Below are 19,723 nucleotides of genomic sequence, written 5' to 3' on the forward strand. Positions count from 1 at the left end.
ACCCCAGAGAAAGGCAAATGTCTAAGTCCATATCCGTCTTCTTGGGACATTCCATTCTCTGACGCCTGTCTGAGGGACTATCCCTATCCCCAATAAAGATGCAAAAACCGAGGCCCAGAGAGGTGAAGGCACCATCTCTAGGTCACACAGCCAGTAAATGCAGAGCCAGGTCCAAGCCCAGCTGTGTGTGACTCCAATGCCATGCCTTTAACCACCTGACATTACTGCTCTATTATTGCTCAGTTCAGGTGAAGACAACAGGCATTCACCAAGCACTTGCTGTGTATCAAGGGGGCAGTGGGACTGGAGGTGAGGGCGGCTGAGATACTGATCCTGGACCACAGATGTTGTGCTGGGAAGGCGAGCCCCCATACTGCTAAGCATGTGGCAGGCAATGCATCATATATCCACAGTCATTCATTCACTCACTCATTCAGTCTCTGGCCTGTCCCTGGGCTCTGGTTGGGGGGTCTGATATGGTCCTTCCCCTGAGAGCTCCTGACCCAGCAGGGGAACAGATAGTTAAACAAGAGGCTAACCATACAGAGATGCTATGAAGGGGAGTCAGGGAGAAGGGAAGGAAAGAGGGAAGATGATTAGGAAAGTCTGGGAGATGAAACTATTGGTGACACAGTGGGTGTAGCAGACACAGCCCTGCTTAGTGGGAGTTATGGCCAGAGAAAGAGATTGGGTGGAGTTTAGAACTGGGGCAGAATGGGAGTGAGATCTTGCTGAGAAGGTATCCAGGATGAAGAAGCTGGAGGCAGGATCTCTGAAGGTGATGTTGGGAAGGCTCTTCAGGTAGACACAGGGTAAGCAAAGGCCTGGACGTCTGGGATGGGCTGTTAGTGGACTTGACCCAGCTACCAGGGAATCATTCCAGAGAGGGGATACATGCTTTCCAAACACTGTCTTTGGGGGATGCTCTTTTATAGGGTGGGAGGTCATCTGAGCTTGACTCTTATCAATGAGAGAAATAGCTCACGGCTATGCAGCTGAGATGAGGGCTGGGGCAAAGGCAAAGGGATTTTTTTTTTTCCGGTTGAAAGCAGGATATACGCAGGCTGCTGTCCAGAGAGGGGATGAGTACATGGAGAGGAATTACACTCTCTCTGCATTTCCCTGAGGAAGAGGCACCTGGGCACTGCTCTCTCCTTTCAGGCTTGTGGTGGACCTTCCCAAGCAAGTCATTCTGGCTCCGGTAGGTTATAGCCACACTTGGGGTGGAGGGTGGCGGTGGGACAGCCCAGGGGCCACAGGGAGAGACTGAACCCGGTGGCTTGGGGAGTGGGCACAGGTGCTGGGAAGAGGAAGGTGCTAAGTCAGTGCAGAGCTTTCTCTCCAGGGCAGCTGTTGGAGCAATTGTTTCCAGCACCTTGAGAGTGATGGGTCTTCTGACCTCTTTCCCCTCCTTGACTCTGGCTCTGAGAATATGCTTTGCAGATTCTGAAAACCCCTGAGAGTTGGTTCTCCAACCTGGCTGGGGGAGCTCAGGCATTCCTTTCCATCTCTGGGCCTCAGTGTTCCCAGCTGTAAGATAATGGGGCAGATGAGATGGTCTTTAAGGGCCTCTCTCCCAGGGCCAAAGTTTCACAGCTCTGTGGTCTCTTCTTTTGCACATGTCCACCCTCTCCCCGTCCTCCTCCTTTCCCAAATTCTTGGCCCCTTCCTTCTGCCCAAAACAGTTCCAGATTCAAATAGCCCCTGGATCCCCTCCCATGCATCCCAGCCTGAATCAAGTGTCATTTAATCAGCGAATTTATTCATTTTAGGGGCTGGAAGAGAACCAATAATATATGCCAGGCCCTTAGTTTATCATAATAACCCTGCAAGGGAGGCATATTATAGGTGAGAAAGTTAAGGCTCAGAGAGGTTAAATTATGAGCTCAGAGTTGCACAGCCATTAAGAAGTGAGTCAAGCTGTATTCTGTCTGTTCTACCCTTGCCTATTCTGTCTATTCTACCATGCTGAGTGTCCTGCCCTTTCTGGGGATGGTGGGGTTTCATTTTCATGCTGAAATACACACGCAAGTTGTTCTCACGGGGACATTTCAGGCAACAAGGAGAGAGGCAAAAAACAAAACATCAAAAAACATTCTGGGAAAGACATGAAAGTCTCACCTTCTGCAGCAGCAGCTCCTTGAAGGGTCAGGCTCTAAAAGTGCTTACTTTTTGTTAGCTGAAATAAGCTTTGGGAGGAGGGTTACTCTTGTGATATTATACACGTCACAAACATCTCTATTTCCTGACCAGGCCAGGAAACAGTAAGTGATGTGGGATCCCAGGGAGCGTGGGGAGCAGGCGGGCCTCACATATCTCAGGAGCTATTTCTAGCTGGAGGCTGCAAGGGGGACTCCTGCCCTGCTGAGGAATGGATAAGACCACTCCCTTCCAGCCAGACTTTGTGTAATCTGGTGTACCAGACGTGACTCTGAGCATGAAAGCAAACAGGATACACCAAGATGTTCCTGTGGGTTATTTTTGCAATGGTAGCATCACAGGGGACTTTTGTTTTTTGGCCTCTTTCTTATTTTTCCGCTGTATTTCTACATTTTACATTGAATATATATTATTATGGTAATCAGGAAAAAAATAACATGTTAAAAAAGTAAGGAGAGAGAGCATGCAGTGGTCTGCAATCAGAGGCCAGCTGATTCCTCTGGCCAGCTGTGCCTGCCTTGCAGTGTGGCCCTGGAGTTCCTGGGAAACCAGAGAGGCGATACTTGTTCACCCCTTCATGAGGGAGCCAGGAAGACACAGCAATGACTGGGATAAAAAAAAAAAAGGGTATATGGAAACACAAAGCCCTGTGTAAGTGTCAGGACTGGTTTTTATTATCTTCATTGTGTTTTATAAATCACGATCCAAATATGCTTCCTATGCAGACCGTCCAGAAGGCAGCTGTTCATCCTGCAAGCCCGAGGAAGGGGCGCACACAGGCTGAACTCCCAGTGTGTGATTTGGGGCTCCAGCTCTGGAGCCAGCTGCAGGAACTTGGTTTCCAGTTCTGCCGTATACTTGCTGTGTGTCCTTGGGCACGTTACTCCCCTTCTCTGAGTCTCAGTTCCTCATCTGTAAAATGGGGCCCATTTTATAAGGTTATTGTGAGAAGTCAGTGCATTATTACATATAAAGCCCAGGTGAGGGGATCTACAACCTAGTTGTTATTACTGTTATTTTTTTGAGACAGGGTCTCGCTATGTTGCCTATGCTGGTATCAAACTCCTGGGCTCAAGGAATCCACCAATCTCAGCCTCCCAAGTAGCTGGGACTAGAGGTGCATGCCACTGCACCTGGCTGTGCTTACTATTTTCTTTGAGTTGTATTGTAACCTAGCATTTAAGAGCATGGACGCCCGGTTTCAAATCCTGGCTCTACTACTCAATTGCTCTGTGATCTTGGACCAGTTCTCTAACTTCCCTGTGTGTTAGTATCCTCAGCTCTAAAACGGGGCTAATAATAGTATTTACTTCTATCAGGTAAATGTGAGGATTAAATAAGTTAATACATTTAAAGCCCTTACTCTAGATTGTATTTTAAAGGAGGATATGATTTCCACATTCAAAGGAAGCCAGCAAAAGTATTTTCCACTAGAAGTGATCTCAAATGATATCCTTGGTTTCATATTTCAAAGGCTGGTGTGGCCTCTGGAGATCACATTCAATCTTGTTTATGTGATCAGCTTGCATGCTGAATCAGCTGCACTGTGAACAGTACACTCAGCATGGGTGTGCTTTCAGCACCTGAGGGACCTACATGTGACCCTGTCCATAGGCTTCTTGGCTGTGGGGAGGGTGGTCGTGAAATTGATGTTTAAGGTGGAAGAGGGGAGATGTGGGAGACACAAAAGAGGGTTCAGTGAGTCAAGCAGGGTTTGGTCAAGCTGTGTGGGGTCTGATCAGGGGAGTGCTGGTGAAGGTTTGACAACCAGCTCTGGGCTGGGGGCACAGGGGAGGTAGGATGGCAGAGGAGAGGAAAGCCTTGATTTATAGCTTTTGTCATGGTGTAAATATTCCCAGTTTCAAATTACCAACTTAACATCACTGAACGCAGAGTTGGTTAATTCCATGATCATTTGTTTAATGCCTCTCAGATGCCATGACTGGCTCTCAGCACACCACTGGCTTTGAACCTTCCTGCCAGTAGTTGCTGAGGCCAGAAGTCCCACTGTCAGAACCTCAACCTTCGAATTTAAGTTTGATCCATTTTGAAAGGGAGTGTGGGGAGGATGGGGTCATCACTTCCACCTCACATTTTGAGGGCCATCCAATCCCCGGCCCCCCATTTGCTAATCTGAGGCTGTGGACAATTGGGCTTCACCTCTCCACACCTGTTTCTTTATCTGGAAAGTAGGGATTATACTCACTTTGCTTCCCAGAACTATGGCGAAGATAAGGTGAGAAAATTACATGTGAGTGTTCAACTCATAGAAGGAGCCCAACTAACATGGCTGCATCCTTGTCACAATATCCTTCCTCTTGTTGCCTCAACTGTGACTTTCCTGAGAGACCTAAGGGAGGGGAGCCCTGGATATCTCCCAGTGAGGGTAAGATCCTGGACAACCAGCAAAGACTCAATCACACCTTTCTCTTTTTTTCTTTTTTTTTTCTTTGAGACGGAGTTTCACTCTTGTTGCCCAGGCTAGAGTGCAGTGGTGTGATCTCAGCTCACTGCAACCTCTGCCTCCCGGGTTCAAGTGATTCTCCTGCCTCAGCCTCCCAAGTAGCTGGGATTACAGGCACCTGCCACCACGCCGGGCTAATTTTGTATTTTCAGTAGAGACGGGGTTTTGCAATGTTGACCAGGCTGGTCTCAAACTCCTGACCTCAGGTGATCCACCCACCTCGGCCTCCCAAAGTGCTGGAATTACAAGCATGAGCCACTGTGCCCAGCCTTCAAGGATGAGGTGGGACCAGGGACAAGGCACCATGTGCCTGGAGTCTGAAGACTTGGATTTCAGATGCAGCTTGGCTAGTGACTTCCTGTGTGACCCTGGTAAAGTTGCTTTGCTCCTGGATTAAATGGGGCTGATGGTTCCTTCCTGATTTGCCTTACAAGGCTACGGCAGTGCATATGAAGGTGCCCGGTCAGCTGTAACATGCATATGGGAGTGCTGACTGCTGCTGTCATTGTTGGGATTACTGATGAAAGTGATAGGAGGGGATGGTTGCTCCAGAGGTGAGGGAGACCTGGAAAGATTCCCAGAGTCAAAGATCAGGGGTAAAGGCCTACTTGCTGTTACCACTGTTGTTGGCATTATTGATGAAAGTGATAGGAGGATGGTTGCTCCATAGGTGAGGATGACCTGGAAAGATTCCCAGAGTGAGAGATCAGGAGGGTAAAGGCCTGATTGCTGTTGTCATTTTTGTTGTCTTTACTGATGAAAGTGATAGGAGGATGGTTGCTCCAGAAGTGAGCATGACTTGAAAAGATTCCCAGAGTGAAAGATCAGGAGGCTAAAGACCTTGAGTGGGAAGGGGATAGAGTGTTCCATGTAGAGGGAGAACAAAGGTGGCTTGGACTAGCAGGGTCTGCTGACTCTGACCTCTGGCTTTGATTGAAACATTCATCAGACTTGGTTGTTTGCTGAAACAAAAGTCAGAGGGCTTTGAGAAATCAAGTCAAGATCAAGGTCCATGTCAGCAGCTCAGAAAATCTGGTGTTTAATCAATGTCACCTCCTGAGTAATAAGCCCTGATAAGGCCCGAGTACACTCCTCACATCTTCCTTCTGCAGCAGCAGCTCACAGGCTCCCAGCTCCAGCCATATGCTAGGAGTGTCCTTACTGCTGCCCAGAAAAGGGAGGAGTTGAAGGCCAGGAGGCCCCTGGTGCAGAGGAGAGGACAGGAAGACCAGCAAAAAAAAAAAAAAAAAAAAAAAAAAAAAAAAAAAAAGGGCACTGGGTAAAGTTCCTGAGGTTGATCAGGAACAGAGCTGGGCCTTAGATAAAGCCACTCAGGCTGAGCTCCTGGGGTGGGGACAGGTCATGTGTGGTTTCCACAGCATCTGGTCCAGATGCCATTGGATAGGAGCCCAAGGGTGGGGCAGAGGCTCACAGAGTGGGAGCACTCCAGGACTCCCTCAGAAGAGGTTCTGCTTTAGTAGCACTGAATTGTTCCACCAGCCATGAGACCATGGTATCACAGATACTTTGGGCCAACTGAGGACCCAAGTCAACATTTATTTCGAAGTCTGCCTGAAAAAAGGGGATAAAACTTTTATCAGAAAGGGCTAAGGAAAATGTTTGCAACATATATGAAAAAAGTTAACATCCTCACTATTATAAGACCTCATAAAATGAGCATCCCACCCATTAAAAGAATAAATAATTTACAGAATAAATACAAGGGGGCATTGAACATATTAAAAAGTTCAAGCTCATGCAAGTAAAATATTAAAAAATAAAATCCAGAAGTATGGGGTAGAGCTGATTTGCATTTCTCAGTTTGTGGCCCATGACCCTCAGTAATCTACAGGCCCCTCTTCAGTGGCTCTTCACAATTGCCTGCTTGGGCCACAAATTCCTTTTTATCTCCTTCCTCTTTCCTCCTCAAGCCCCCTTCCCCATTGGTGAGTGCTCTTTGTTCAACATGAAGTCTGTCTTCACCTCTCTTTCTCCTGGAACACACTACAGATTTGAGCCTAATTCTTAGTTCATGACATACTTGTATCACTGGTTTATGTGAAGCTCTCATCAAAAAATTATTTTAAACAAAGCAATACAATTCTGGGATGTCACTGCCTTAGATGACACTTGACCGTGGACAGTGACTCATCCCATCTCCATGCTCCATCCCAATCCCATGCTGCTGGCTTCTGCCCAGGCACCTGCCATCTTGAATTTGGTGCCTCTCATTCCTATGTCTTCCTGTTATCTATTTGTACTCCTTCAAAAGTATATATGTTTTGTTTCATTTGTCTTAATTTCATTAAAAGAGTGTCATGTACATATTTTTATAGGACTTAGAGACAAGTGGGCCGATTCAAGAGGAGAGACTCACAGGGTGGTTGTGAGGGTTAGGAGGAAAGAATCTGCAAGATATCCCATGTTTCAGTCTTAGGTGACTGAATAGTTGGTGGAGTCATTCAGTTAGATAGGCCTAGGAAAGAAGAAAGGGGCTGGTGGGGAAATGATGAACTCAGTTCTGGGCAAAGCAATAATTTAAGCTCGCATTTATTGCATGCTTGCTATGTTCCAGTCAGTTTTGTAAAACTTAAAGTGCTCTGCATGTATTATCACATTTAAGCATAACAAGAACATCACAAGATAGGCACAGTTATTATTTTCATTTTAAAGATGAGGAAACTGAGAGGTAGAAAAGTTTAGTAGGTTCTGAGCCCATCAACATGATGGATCACACCTTTCTGCTACAAACAGAAATACTGGATAAAATATTTAAAATATTAAATATTTGTCATTGAAAATATTATATGAGGCAAGGCGCGGTGGCTCATGCCTGTAATCCCAGCACTTTGGAAGGCCGAGGCGGGCGGATCATGAGGTCAGGAGATCGAGACCATCCTGGCTAACATGGTGAAACCCCCTCTCTACTAAAAATACAAAAAATTAGCTGGGCGTGGTGGTGGGTGCCTGTAGTTCCAGCTACTCGGGAGGCTGAGGCAGGTGAATGGCCGGGAGGCTGAGGCAGGTAAATGGCCTGAACCTAGGAGATGGAGCTTGCAATGAGCCGAAATTGCACCACTGCACTCCAGCCTGGGTGACAGAGCGACACTCCATCTCAAAAAAAAAAAAAAAAAAAAAAAAAAAGAAAAGAAAAAAAAGAAAGAAAAGAAAATATTGATATGAAACTATTTACAAATAAAATATTTAAAAACTCTCAAAAAGCAAGGGGAATCCTCAGGTGACAGGAGTAAAGAAAACCCAAAGCCAGGGTGGATGCATTGGACATTTATGGATAAAACAAGCCCCATGGGCATCTGCCATTACTGAGGCTAGAGTAGGCGGTTTTCCCCTCACATTGTAAACAAAGCCACTGGGAAGTTCGAACTGGGCAGAGCCCACTGCAGCTTGGCAAAGCCACTGTAGCCAGGCTCCCTCTCTAGATTCCTCCTCTCTGGGCAGGGCATCTCTGAAAGAAAGGCAGCAGCCCCAATCAGGGGCTTATAGATAAAACTCCCATTTCCCTGGGACAGAGCACCTGGGGGGAGGGGTGGCTATGGGCGCAGCTTCAGCAGACTTAAATGTTCCTGCCTGCTGGCTCTGAAGAGAGCAGTGGATCTCCCAGCACAGCACTTGAGCTCTGCTAAGGGACAGACTGCTTCCTCAAGTGGGTCCCTGACCCCTGTGCCTCCTCAATGGGAGATACTTCCCAGCAGGGGTTGACAGATACCTCACACAGGAGAGCTCTGGCTGGCATCTGATGGGTGCCCCTCTGGGGTGAAGCTTCCAGAGAAAGAAACAGGCAGCAATATTTGCCATTCTGCAGCCTCTGCTAGTGACACCCAGGCAAACAGGGTCTGGAGTGGACCTCCAGCAAACTCCAGCAGACCTGCAGCAAAGGGACCTGACTGTTAGAAGGAAAACTAACAAACAGAAAGGAACAGCATCAACAAAAATACATCCACACAGAAACCCCATCTGAAGGCCACCAACATCAAAGACCAAAGGTAGATAAATCCACGAAGATGAGGAAAAACCAGTGCAAAAAGGCTAAAAATTCAAAAAACCAGAATGCCTCTTCTCCTCCAAATGATCACAACTCCTCACTAGCAAGGGAACAAAACTGGATGGAGAATGAGTTTGACGAATTGACAGAAGTAGGCTTCAGTAGGTGTGTAATAACAAACTCATCTGAGCTAAAGGAGCATGTTCTAACCCAATGCAAGGAAGCTAAGAACCTTGAAAAAAGGTTAGAGGAATTGCTAACTAGAATGACCAGTTTAGAGAAGAATATAAATGACCTGATGGAGCTGAAAAACACAGCACAAGAACTTCGTGAAGCATACACAAGGATCAATAGCTGAATCAATCAAGCGGAAGAAAGGATATCAGAGATTTAAGATCAACTTAATGAAATAAAGTGTGAAAACAATATTAGAGAAAAGAGAATATGAAGGAATGAACAAAGCCTCCAAGAAATATGGAGACTATGTGAAAAGACCAAATCTACATTTGATTGGTGTACCTGAAAGTGACAGAGAGAATGGAACCAAGTTGGAAAACATTCTTCAGGATATTATCCAGAAGAAATTCTCCAACCTAGCAAGACAGGCCAACATTCAAATTCAGGAAATACAGAGAACACCGCAAAGGTACTCCTCGAGAAGAGCAACCCCAAGACACATCATTTTCAGATTCACCAAGGTTGAAATGAAGGAAAAAATGTTAAGGGCAGCCAGAGAGACAGGTTGGGTTACCCACAAAGGGAAGCCCATCAGAGTAACATCGGATCTCTCTGCAGAAACCCTACAGGCCAGAAGAGAGTGGGAGTCCAATATTTAACATTCTTAAAGAGAAGAAGTTTCAATCCAGAATTTCATATCCAGCCAAACTAAGCTTCATGCGTGAAGGAGCAATAAAATCTTTACAGACAAGCAAATGCTGAGAGATTTTGTCACAACCAGGCCTGCCTTACAAGAGCTCCTGAAGGAAGCACTAAACATGGAAAGGACAAACTGGTACCAGCCACTGCAAAAACATACCAAATTGTAAAGACCATCGACACCTATGAAGAAACTGCATCAACTAATGGGCAAAATAACCAGCTAACATCATAATGACAGGATCAAATTCACACATAACAATAATAACCTTAAATGTAAACAGGCTAAATGCCCCAATTAGAAGATACAGACTGGCAAATTGGATAGAGTCAAGACCCATCGGTGTGCTGTATTCAGGAGACCCACCTTACATTCAAAGACACACATAGGCTCAAAATAAAGGGATGGAGGAATATTTACCAAGCAAATGGAAAGCAAAAAAAAAAAAAAAAAAAAAAAAAAAAAAAAAAAAAAAAAGCAGGGATTGCAATCCCAGTCTCTGATAAAACAGACTTTAAACCAACAAAGATCAAAAAGGCAAAGAGGGGCATTACATAATGGTAAAGGGATCAATGCAACAAGAAGAGCTAACTATCCTAAATATATATGCACCCAATACAGGAGCACCTAGATTCATAAAGCAAGTTCTCAGAGACCTACAAAGAGACTTAGACTCCCACACAATAATAATGGGAGACTTTAACACCCCACTGTCAATAGTAGACAGACCAATGAGACAGAAAATTAGCAAGGATATTCAGGACTTGAACTCAGCTCTGGACCAAGTGGACCTAATAGACATCTACAGAGCTCTCCACCCCAAATCAATAGAATATACATTCTTCTCAGCATCCTGATACCAAAACATCACACTTATTCTAAAGTTGACCACATAATTGGAAGTAAAACATTCCTCAGCAAATGCAAAAGAATGGAAATGATAACAAACAGTCTCTCAGACCACAGTGCAATCAAGTTAGAGTTCAGGATTAAGAAACTCACCCAAAACTACACAGCTACATGGAAACTAAATAACCTGCTCCTGAATGACTACTGGGTAAATAACGAAATGAAGGCAGAAATAAATAAGTTCTTTGAAACCAATGAGAGCAAAGACACAATGTACTAAAATCTCTGGGACACAGCTAAAGCAGTGTTTAGAGGAAAATTTATAGCACTAAATGCCCACAGGAGAAAGCAGGAAAGATCTAAAATCGACAACCTAACATCACAATTAAAAGAACTAGAGAAGCAAGAGCAAACAAATTCAAAAGCTAGCAGAAGACAAGAAATAACTAAGATCAGAGTAGAACTGAAGGAGAGAGAGAGAGATGAAAAGCCCTTCAAAAAATCATTGAATCCAGGAGCTGGTTTTTTGAAAAGATCAACAAAATAGATAGACCACTAGCCAGACTGATAAAGAAGAAAAGAGACAAGAATCAAGTAGACACAAACAGAGAATACTATAGACGCATCAGAGAATACTATAAACACCTCTACACAAATAAACCAGAAAATCTAGAAGAAATGGATAAATTCCTGGACACATATACCCTCTCAAGACTAAACCAGGAAGAAGTGGAATCACTGAAGAGAGCAATAACAAGTTCTGAAATTGAGGCAGTAATTAATAGCCTCCCAACCAAAAAAGCCCAGGACCAGACAGATTCACAGCTGAATTCTATCAGAAGTACAAAGAGGAGCTGGTACCATTCCTTCCAAAACTATTCTAAACAATAGAAAAAAGAGGGAATCCTCCCTAACTCATTTTATTAGGCCAGCATCATCCTGATACCAAAACCTGGGAAAGACACAACAAAAAAAGAAAATTTCAGGCCAATATCCCTGATGAACATTGATGCTAAAATTCTCAATAAAATACTGGCAAACCAAATCCAGCAGCACATCAAAAAGCTTATCTACCAACATCAAGTCAGCTTCATCCCTGGGATGCAAGGTTGGTTCAACATATGCAAATCAATAAATGTAATCCATCACATAAACAGAACCAATGACAAAATCACATTATTATCTCAATAGATGCAGAAAAGGCCTTCAATAAAATTCAACACCCCTTCATGCTAAAAACTCTCCATAAACTGGGTACTGATGGAACGTATCTCAAAATAATAAGAGCTATTGATAAGAAACCCACAGCCAATATCATACTGAATGGGCAAAATCTGGAAGCATTCCCTTTGAAAACCAGCATAAGACAAGGATGCCCTCTCTCACCACTCCTATTCAACATAGTATTAGAAGTTCTGGCCAGGGCAATCAGGCAATAGAAAGAAATAAAGCGTATTCAGATAGGAAGAGAGGAAGTCAAATTGTCTATGTTTGCAGATGACATGATTGTATATTTAGAAAACCCCATTGTCTCTGCCCAAAATCTCCTTAAGCTGATAAGCAACTTCCGCAAAGTCTCAGAAAACAAAATCAGTGTGCAAAAATCAAAAGCATTCCTATACACCAATAACAGACAAACAGAGAGCCAACTCATGAGTGAACTCCCATTCACAAATGCTACAAAGAGAATAAAATACCTAAGAATACACCTTACAAGGGATGTGAAGAACCTGTTCAAGGAGAACTACAAGGAAAGAAGAGAGGACACAAACAAATGGCAAAACATTCCATGCTCATGGATAGGAAGAATGAATATCATGAAAATGGCCATACTGCCCAAAATAATTTATAGATTCAATGCTATCCCCATCAAGCTACCATTGACTTTATTCACTGAATTAGAAAAAAACTACTTTAAATTTCATATGGAACCAAAAAAAGAGCCCATGTAACCAAGACAATCCTAAGCAAAAAGAAAAAAGCTGGAGGCATCACACTACCTGACTTCAAACTATACTACAAGGCTACAGTAACCAAAACAGCATGGTACTGGTACCAAAACAGATATATAGACAAATGGAACAGAACACAGGCCTCAGAAATAACATCACAGGTCTACAACCATCTGATCTTTGACAAACGTGACAAAAACAAGCAATGGGGAAAAAATTCCCTATTTAATAAATGGTGTTGGGAAAACTGGCTAGCCATATGCAGAGAACTGAAACTGGACCCATTCCTTACACCTTATACAAAAGTAAACTCAAGATGAATGAAAGACCTAAATGTAAGACCTAAAATCATAAAAACCCTAGAAGAAAACCTAGGCAATACCATTCAGGACATAGGCATAGGCAAAGACTTCATGACTAAAACACCAAAAGCAATGGCAACAAAAGCCAAAATTGACAAATGGGATCTAATTAAACTAAAGAGCTTCTGCACAGCAAAATAAACTATCATCAGAGTGAACCGGCAACCTACAGAACAGGAGAAAATGTTTGCAATCTATCCATCTGCCAAAGGGTTAATATCCAGAATCTACAAAGAACTTAAACAAATTTACACGAAGAAAACAACCCCATTAAAAAGTGGGTGAGGGATATGAACAGATACTTCTCAAAAGAAGACATTTATGCGGCCAACAGACATGAAAAAAAAAAAGCTCATCATTACTGGTCATTAGAGAAATGCAAATAAAAACCACAATGAGATGAGATACCATCTAATCCCAGTTAGAATGGTGATCATTAAAAAGTCAGGAAACAACAGATGCTTGAGAGGATGTGGAGAAATAGGAATGTTTTTACACTGTTGGTGGGACTGTAAATTAGTTCAACCATTGTGGAAGATAGTGTGGCAATTCCTCAAGGATCTAGAACCAGAAATACCATTTGACCCAGAAATTCCCTTACTGGGTATATACCTAAAGGATTATTAATCATTCTACTATAAAGACACATGTACACATATGTTTATTGCAGCACTGTTCACAATAGCAAAGACTTGGAATAAACCCAAATGCCCATCAATGATAGACTGGATAAAGAAATTGTGGCACATACACAGGATGGAATACTATGCAGCCATAAAAAGGATGAGTTCATGTCCTTTGCAGGGAAGTGGATGAAGCTGGAAGCCATCATTCTCAGCAAACTAACACAAGAACAGAAAACCAAACACTGCATGTTCTCACTCATAAGTGGGAGTTGAACAATGAGAACACATGGACACAGGGAGGGGAACATCACACACCCTGGACTGTTGGGGGCTTGTGGGCTAGGGGAGGGATAACATTAGGAGAAATACTTCACTGTGCACATGTACCCTAGAACTTAAAGTATAATTAAAAAAAAAAAAAGAAGAAGAAATACCTAATGTAAATGACAGGTTGATGGGTGTAGCAAACCACCATGGCATGTGTATACCTATGTAATAAACCTGCACGTTTTGCACATGTATCCCAGAGCTTAAAGTATAATAAACAAAATTTTTTTTAAAAAAGCTCCACTGAAGCTAAGCTGCCATTAAAAAAAATTATAAGCCGTACATGAGGAAGGGTCAGGAGACACATTAAATAGATGAATTGATATCCCTAAAGAATAAAGAAGAATTTGAAAAACACTATAGGTATTTTTAAATAATGAAGGAGAAAAATAAAGAAACAAAACCATAATGAAAGAATTACATACTCTGAGAACACCTAAAGGTTAGTTGCTTATCCAAGAGTAAGTGTCCCAGAGTAAGTGGGATTCAGTTATAAGACAAAGGTGAGGGGGATATCTTGGTGACATAACCATTAAGTGGTGCAGATGGCTCCCTAAGATTGTACTCTTACTTGCTGGACTGCAGGTGCTGATGTAGATTTGAAGAGTCTATTGGACATTCCAGTGCAGCAGCAAAAGTGGGTTCAGAGAAAGGTAGAGAATGCTAGGTCTCACCATATTTTTTCCCCACACCTCTACAGGACGTCGGGACTGGGGCACTTCCTTCCAATATGGCCACCACTGCCTCTCCGCAGCCACTCACCACTGAGGATGCCGGTCCTGAGAATAGCACCTTCTATTACTATGACTACCTGGATGAGGTGACCTTCATGCTCTGCAGGAAGGATGCAGTGGTGTCCTTTGGCAAAGTCTTCCTGCCAGTCTTCTATAGCCTGATTTTTGTGTTGGGCCTGAGCGGGAACCTTCTTCTTCTCATGGTCTTGCTCCGGTACGTGCCTCGCAGGCGGATGACTGAGGTCTATCTGCTGAATCTGGCCATCTCCAACCTTCTGTTTCTGGTGACACTGCCCTTCTGGGGCATCTCCGTGGCCTGGCATTGGGTCTTTGGGAGTTTCTTGTGCAAGATGGTGAGCACTCTTTATACTACTAACTTTTACAGTGGCATCTTTTTCATTAGCTGCATGAGCCTGGACAAGTACCTGGAGATCGTTCATGCTCAGCCCTACCACAGGCTGAGGACCCGGGCCAAGAGCCTGCTCCTTGCTACCATAGTATGGGCTGTGTCCCTGGCCGTCTCCATCCCTGATATGGTCTTTGTACAGACACATGAAAATCCCAAGGGTGTGTGGAACTGCCACGCAGATTTCGGCGGGCACGGGACCATTTGGAAGCTCTTCCTCCGCTTCCAGCAGAACCTCCTAGGGTTTCTCCTTCCACTCCTTGCCATGATCTTCTTCTATGCCCGTATTGGTTGTGTCTTGGTGAGGCTGAGGCCCCCAGGCCAGGGCCGGGCTCTAAAAATAGCTGCAGCCCTGGTGGTGGCCTTTTTCGTGCTATGGTTCCCATACAATCTCACCTTGTTTCTGCATACGCTGTTGGACCTGCAAGTATTCGGGAACTGTAAGGTCAGCCAGCACCTAGACTACACACTCCAGGTGACAGAGAGCACTGGCTTCCTTCACTGCTGCTTTTCACCCATCCTGTATGCCTTCTCCAGTCGCCGCTTCCGCCAGTACCTGAAGGCTTTCCTGGCCGCTGTGCTTGGATGGCACCTGGCACCTGGCACTGCCCAGGCCCCATTATCCAACTGTTCTGAGAGCAGCATACTTACTGCCCAAGAAGAAATGACTGGCATGAATGACCTTGGGGAGAGGCAGTCTGAGAACTCCCCTAACAAGGAGGATGTGGGGAATAAATCAGCCTGAGTGACCAAACCTCAGTCTGGTGGGAACAGGTGGGAACCAGCTCAATTGGGCATCCACTCAAAGTGCTGTTTCCAGGGGCCTCAGTGACCATGTTGCTAAACCCAGTGGTCAGTTCTCAGTTCTCAACCATCAGCAGCATTTGCTCGCCCCTGCCTTCTTCCTCCATTTTCTTCACTTGCTTCCAGGACACCATGCTTTCTTTTCTGAATTCCTACAATGGTCCTTTCTCTTTCTTTCTTTCTTTCTTTCTTTCTTTCTTTCTTTCTTTCTTTCTTTCTTTCTTTCTTTCTTTCTTTCTTTCTTTCTTTCTTTCTTTCTTTCTTTCTTTCTTTCTTCCTCTCTCTCTCTCTCTCTCTCTCTCTCTCTCCCCTTCCTTCCTTCCTTCCTTCCTTCCTTCCTTCCTTCCTTCCTTCCTTCCTTCCTTCCTTCCTTCCTTCCTTCCTTCCTTCCTTCCTTCCTTTCCTTCCTTCTGACAGTGTCTTGCTCTATTGCTGTGTTGCCCAGGCTGGAGTGCAGTGACTGCAGCCTCCTCCTCCCAGGTTGAAGCGATTCTCATGCCTCAGCCTCCCAAGTAGTTGGGACTATAGGCGCCTGCCACCATGCCCAGCTAATTTTTGTATTTCTTTTTCTTTTTATTTCTTTTTTCTTTTTTTTTTTGAGATGAAGTCTCACTCTCATTGCCCAGGTTGGAGAGCAATGGCGCGATCTCAGCTTACTGCAACCTCCATCTCCCGGGTTCAAGCGATTCTCCTGCCTCAGCCTCCTGAGTAGCTGGAACTACAGGCGCCTGCCACCATGCCCAGTTAATTTTTGTATTTTTAGTAGAGACAGGGTTTTACCATGTTGGCCAGGATGGTCTTGATCTCTTGACCTTGGGATCCACCCGCCTTGTCCTCCCAAAGTGCTGGGATTACAGGTGTGAGCCACCATGCCTGGCCCTAATTTTTGTATTTTTATTTGAAATGGAGTTTCACCATGTTGGCCAGGCTGGAGAATTGCTGCAATAGTTTTTCAGCTGGCCCCTGTGCTTCCTCTCTCTTGCTCTCCTCCCTTCTCATCTGCACCTAGCAGCAGAGTGATCCTGACACTCTTAGCCTTTACTCCCTCCTCCCTCAGAGCATCAGCCTGTCAAAACACCAGATTACAACAAATTTAGTTTCAAGGTCTCAGCGTTATTGGCAACTCTAGAATCAGGCGATACACTCATTGAATCAGGAACAGATTCACTACATAAAATAGAAAGAGTGTTCCAATGAGCTGGGTAGAAGAGGTTAGTTTTATAGACAGGAAAGGGCTGTCGAAAGCAGGAAGAAATGAAGAACAAAAAGAAGATTGATTTTTTTTTTTTTTTTGACACAGGGTCTCACTCTGTCACCCAGGCTGAAGTCCACTCCCACAATCATGGCTCACTGCAGCCACCACCTCCTGAGCTCAAGTGATCCTCCCATCTCAGCCCCCCAAGTAGCTAGGACTACAGGAGCACACCACCACACCTGGCTAATTTTTGTATTTTTTTGTAGAGACAGGGTCTCACTATGTTACCCAGGTTGGACTGGAACCTCTTGGCTCAAGCAATCTGCCTGCCTCAGCCTCCCAAAGTGCTGGGATTACAGGTGTGAGCCACTGCACAGAGCCAGACTGATCATTTCAAAGTTACTTTCTATATACGGCCGGAACAGGGTGTTTGACATCAGGTTTCTTCAGGTTACTTTTTAATGATGATTAAAACAGGGGGCACTTCATTATCATGAGCATGGTTACTGTCTGCATTATCACGCCAACTGAAACTGTCATGTTTGGGAATTTGGCTGTTAACTCTGTCTCCAGGAGTCTCAAAGATCAGATAACAACTTAGTTTCGGTTTGAGGAAATGGAACTTTCATACAACAGATTCCATTTTGGTTTGGTCTGGTCAGCTGGGACCTAGTGCAGGAGCTTAGTCCAAAACAATGGCCTACCATAGTTTTTATTTAACAAGCCCAACTCCTTACAGTAATCCTTTAAGGACTGTGTGATCTGCACCCGCCCTGGCTACACTCTGCCCTTATGTCCACCAGCCTCCAGTGCTCCAGACACAACTGATCTCAAACACTCTTGACACATCCCCCTGGGGATTCCTCTTCCTGGACTGCTCTCCTCTCAGCTGTCTGCTTGGCTCACTCTCTCACCTCCTGAGGTCTTAGCTCAGATCTCACCTTTCACTCACCTGTCCAACCTATTTAACACAAACTTGCCCATCTCTGACGCTCCTGATCTTCCTGATGCTCTATGTTTTAATTTTTTCAATAGCACTTATTTCTTTCAGACGTTGTATATGTTTCTCCTATTTGTGAGGTTCAGTGCTACTGTCCCCACCCACATTGTCCCAGGTGAATTCCACAAGGTGGGGATCTTGGTTAGGCTCACTGCTGTACCCAACCCCCTAACACAGGGCCGAGTGTGTAGGTTTTCAGAAAGTGTCTATTAAATGCACAGGTGGAGGAGGAAGCATTTTCCTTCTGGCATTGCTGGGGAAAAAGAGCCTAAGGTCCTCCACTAACCAGGGTTCCACATTCTCTGTAGTCCAGCTGGGAAATACTATTAAAAGGACCATTCTTGTAGCCCTGATGGTGGCCCCAGCATCTGGCAATCAGGAGGGCCTGGAAGTGCTCTGCCCAGGGAATGTCCCAGGACCATGTGCAGTCTGCAGAAGGAGGCAGTGAACACACTTGGCCTGGGCCCCATCTCAGAAGCCTTCAGATTTCCCTGGAACCTGCACAATCAAGTCCAAAATCTTTGTCTGATGTCAAGGCTAGTGCTTTTGCAAATAGGACCCCATACATCTTCTAGCCCTCATACTCCTCCATTCCCTTTTCATTTCCAGAACATTTCAACTTCTATGCCTTTGGTCTTGTGGGCACCCTTGTGTAATTAGGATAATTTCCAGGCAGGTATTCCCTCACCCTTGTTTTATAACTGAATCCCACTTTCTCTGGGACACCACTGCTTGGTCACTCTGCCCTGTGTTTTGAGAGGAGGTTGGGTGGAGCATGGGACATGGGTCAGTTACTGCCTTCACATTTCCCTGGTCATGGTGATTTTTTTAGGGGTGGGCACATGACCCAGGCAGAGCCAATGAAGTGCGATGTCACTAGAACATGCGAGAAGACAGGCATGAAACTGAAGCTGAGAGGGTTTGAGATCTGGAGCTACTCCTTCCTCCACCCAAACTTCAGAAGGTGAAGGAGATAGCGCATGTGAGTGAGCAGATCCTGAGGGCACTGTTTGAGCCTCAGAAACAAAGCACCTCTGAAGCTCGTCCCAATCTTGGATTCGACCGTTACAAGAACCAATAAATTCCTTTCCATGTGGAGTCATGTTGTTTTTGTTACTTGCAACCTAAAGATTCCTGACTGATATACTGTGCCCAGTGCTTTTCTCTTCATGTCTCTAATGCTTGGCATTCTCCCTGCCCCCCGACACATCCACTGAGAAGCCTTTCCCCAGGGAGCTGCCTGCCCACATGGCATCTCTCTTTCCCAAGCTTCTGAAGCACTCAACTGCTCTTTCCACCTCATAGAACTACCTGGTTCCACCTGCACATGTCCCACCATGTCTGCCCTGCACAATTGAACGTGGAACCTGGCACACAGGAAAGGAAACTTTTTGGTGGATGGAATGGAGGGTAGGAGAACAGACGGCTGGGTGAACATAAGCTCCATGAGAGCAGGGACTTTGCCATGTGTAAACTTTGCATCCCCTGTGCTTCAATACATGCTCAGAGTATAGTAGATTCTTTTTGGAATGAATGGATAAGTTTTTTTTTTTTTTTGTGAGTGAATGGCTGATAGAGGATTGAACAGGCAAGCAGTATTCTGCCCACTGTTTCTTCTCCCGCTGTTTCTTCTCTTCCCCTGAGCTTTTGATGGCGTAGTCATAGCACATGTATCATGTGCCGTCTGGCGGTCTCTTGATGTAGCACAAGTTGCCCTGTGCCTTCCCCACATCCAGTCTCTCTCAGCTCTGCCTTTAGTTCTCTCTCCGCAAGGCCCCCAATTCCACACCATCAGGAAGGACTCTGAGCTTCCTAGTTCCCTGGGAAATGAAGCTCTAGATCTGAAGGTGGATATTTGTTTGAGGATGCGGAGGATGGAATTCTACTTCAGAGCTCCGGAAATCTTGTCCTACAAGGAACTTCTGTTCGTTTGCCAGCCTGGCTGGTGAGATACAGCCTGAGCT

The 19,723-nt window shown here is 44.9% G+C and overlaps 1 protein-coding gene across 3 annotated transcripts; it reads left to right on the forward strand.

Moving 5' to 3' along the window:
- The first annotated feature begins 387 nt into the window (after window positions 1–387).
- On the forward strand, window positions 388–15,698 carry ACKR2 (atypical chemokine receptor 2). Of its 3 annotated transcripts, none has more exons than XM_030935580.1 (3): window positions 388–812; window positions 1,050–1,201; window positions 14,321–15,698. In XM_030935580.1, the coding sequence occupies exon 3, from the start codon at window positions 14,351–14,353 to the stop codon at window positions 15,503–15,505; it is 1,155 nt and encodes a 384-aa protein (XP_030791440.1). In that variant the 5' UTR covers window positions 388–812; window positions 1,050–1,201; window positions 14,321–14,350; the 3' UTR covers window positions 15,506–15,698. The 3 variants fall into 3 exon arrangements, with proteins under 3 accessions (XP_030791440.1, XP_010372634.1, XP_030791449.1); XM_010374332.2 differs by having other exon boundaries at window positions 1,053–1,201; XM_030935589.1 differs by lacking the exon at window positions 1,050–1,201.
- The last annotated feature ends 4,025 nt before the right edge of the window (window positions 15,699–19,723 follow it).

The sequence above is a fragment of the Rhinopithecus roxellana genome, chromosome 1 (assembly GCF_007565055.1).
Source record: "Rhinopithecus roxellana isolate Shanxi Qingling chromosome 1, ASM756505v1, whole genome shotgun sequence".
Taxonomy (NCBI): Eukaryota; Metazoa; Chordata; class Mammalia; order Primates; family Cercopithecidae; genus Rhinopithecus; species Rhinopithecus roxellana.

Excerpts from the sequence above, each read along its gene's own strand:
- ACKR2 (XM_030935580.1), top strand. The coding sequence starts at position 14,351 with ATGGCCACCACTGCCTCTCCGCAGCCACTCACCACTGAGGATGCCGGT.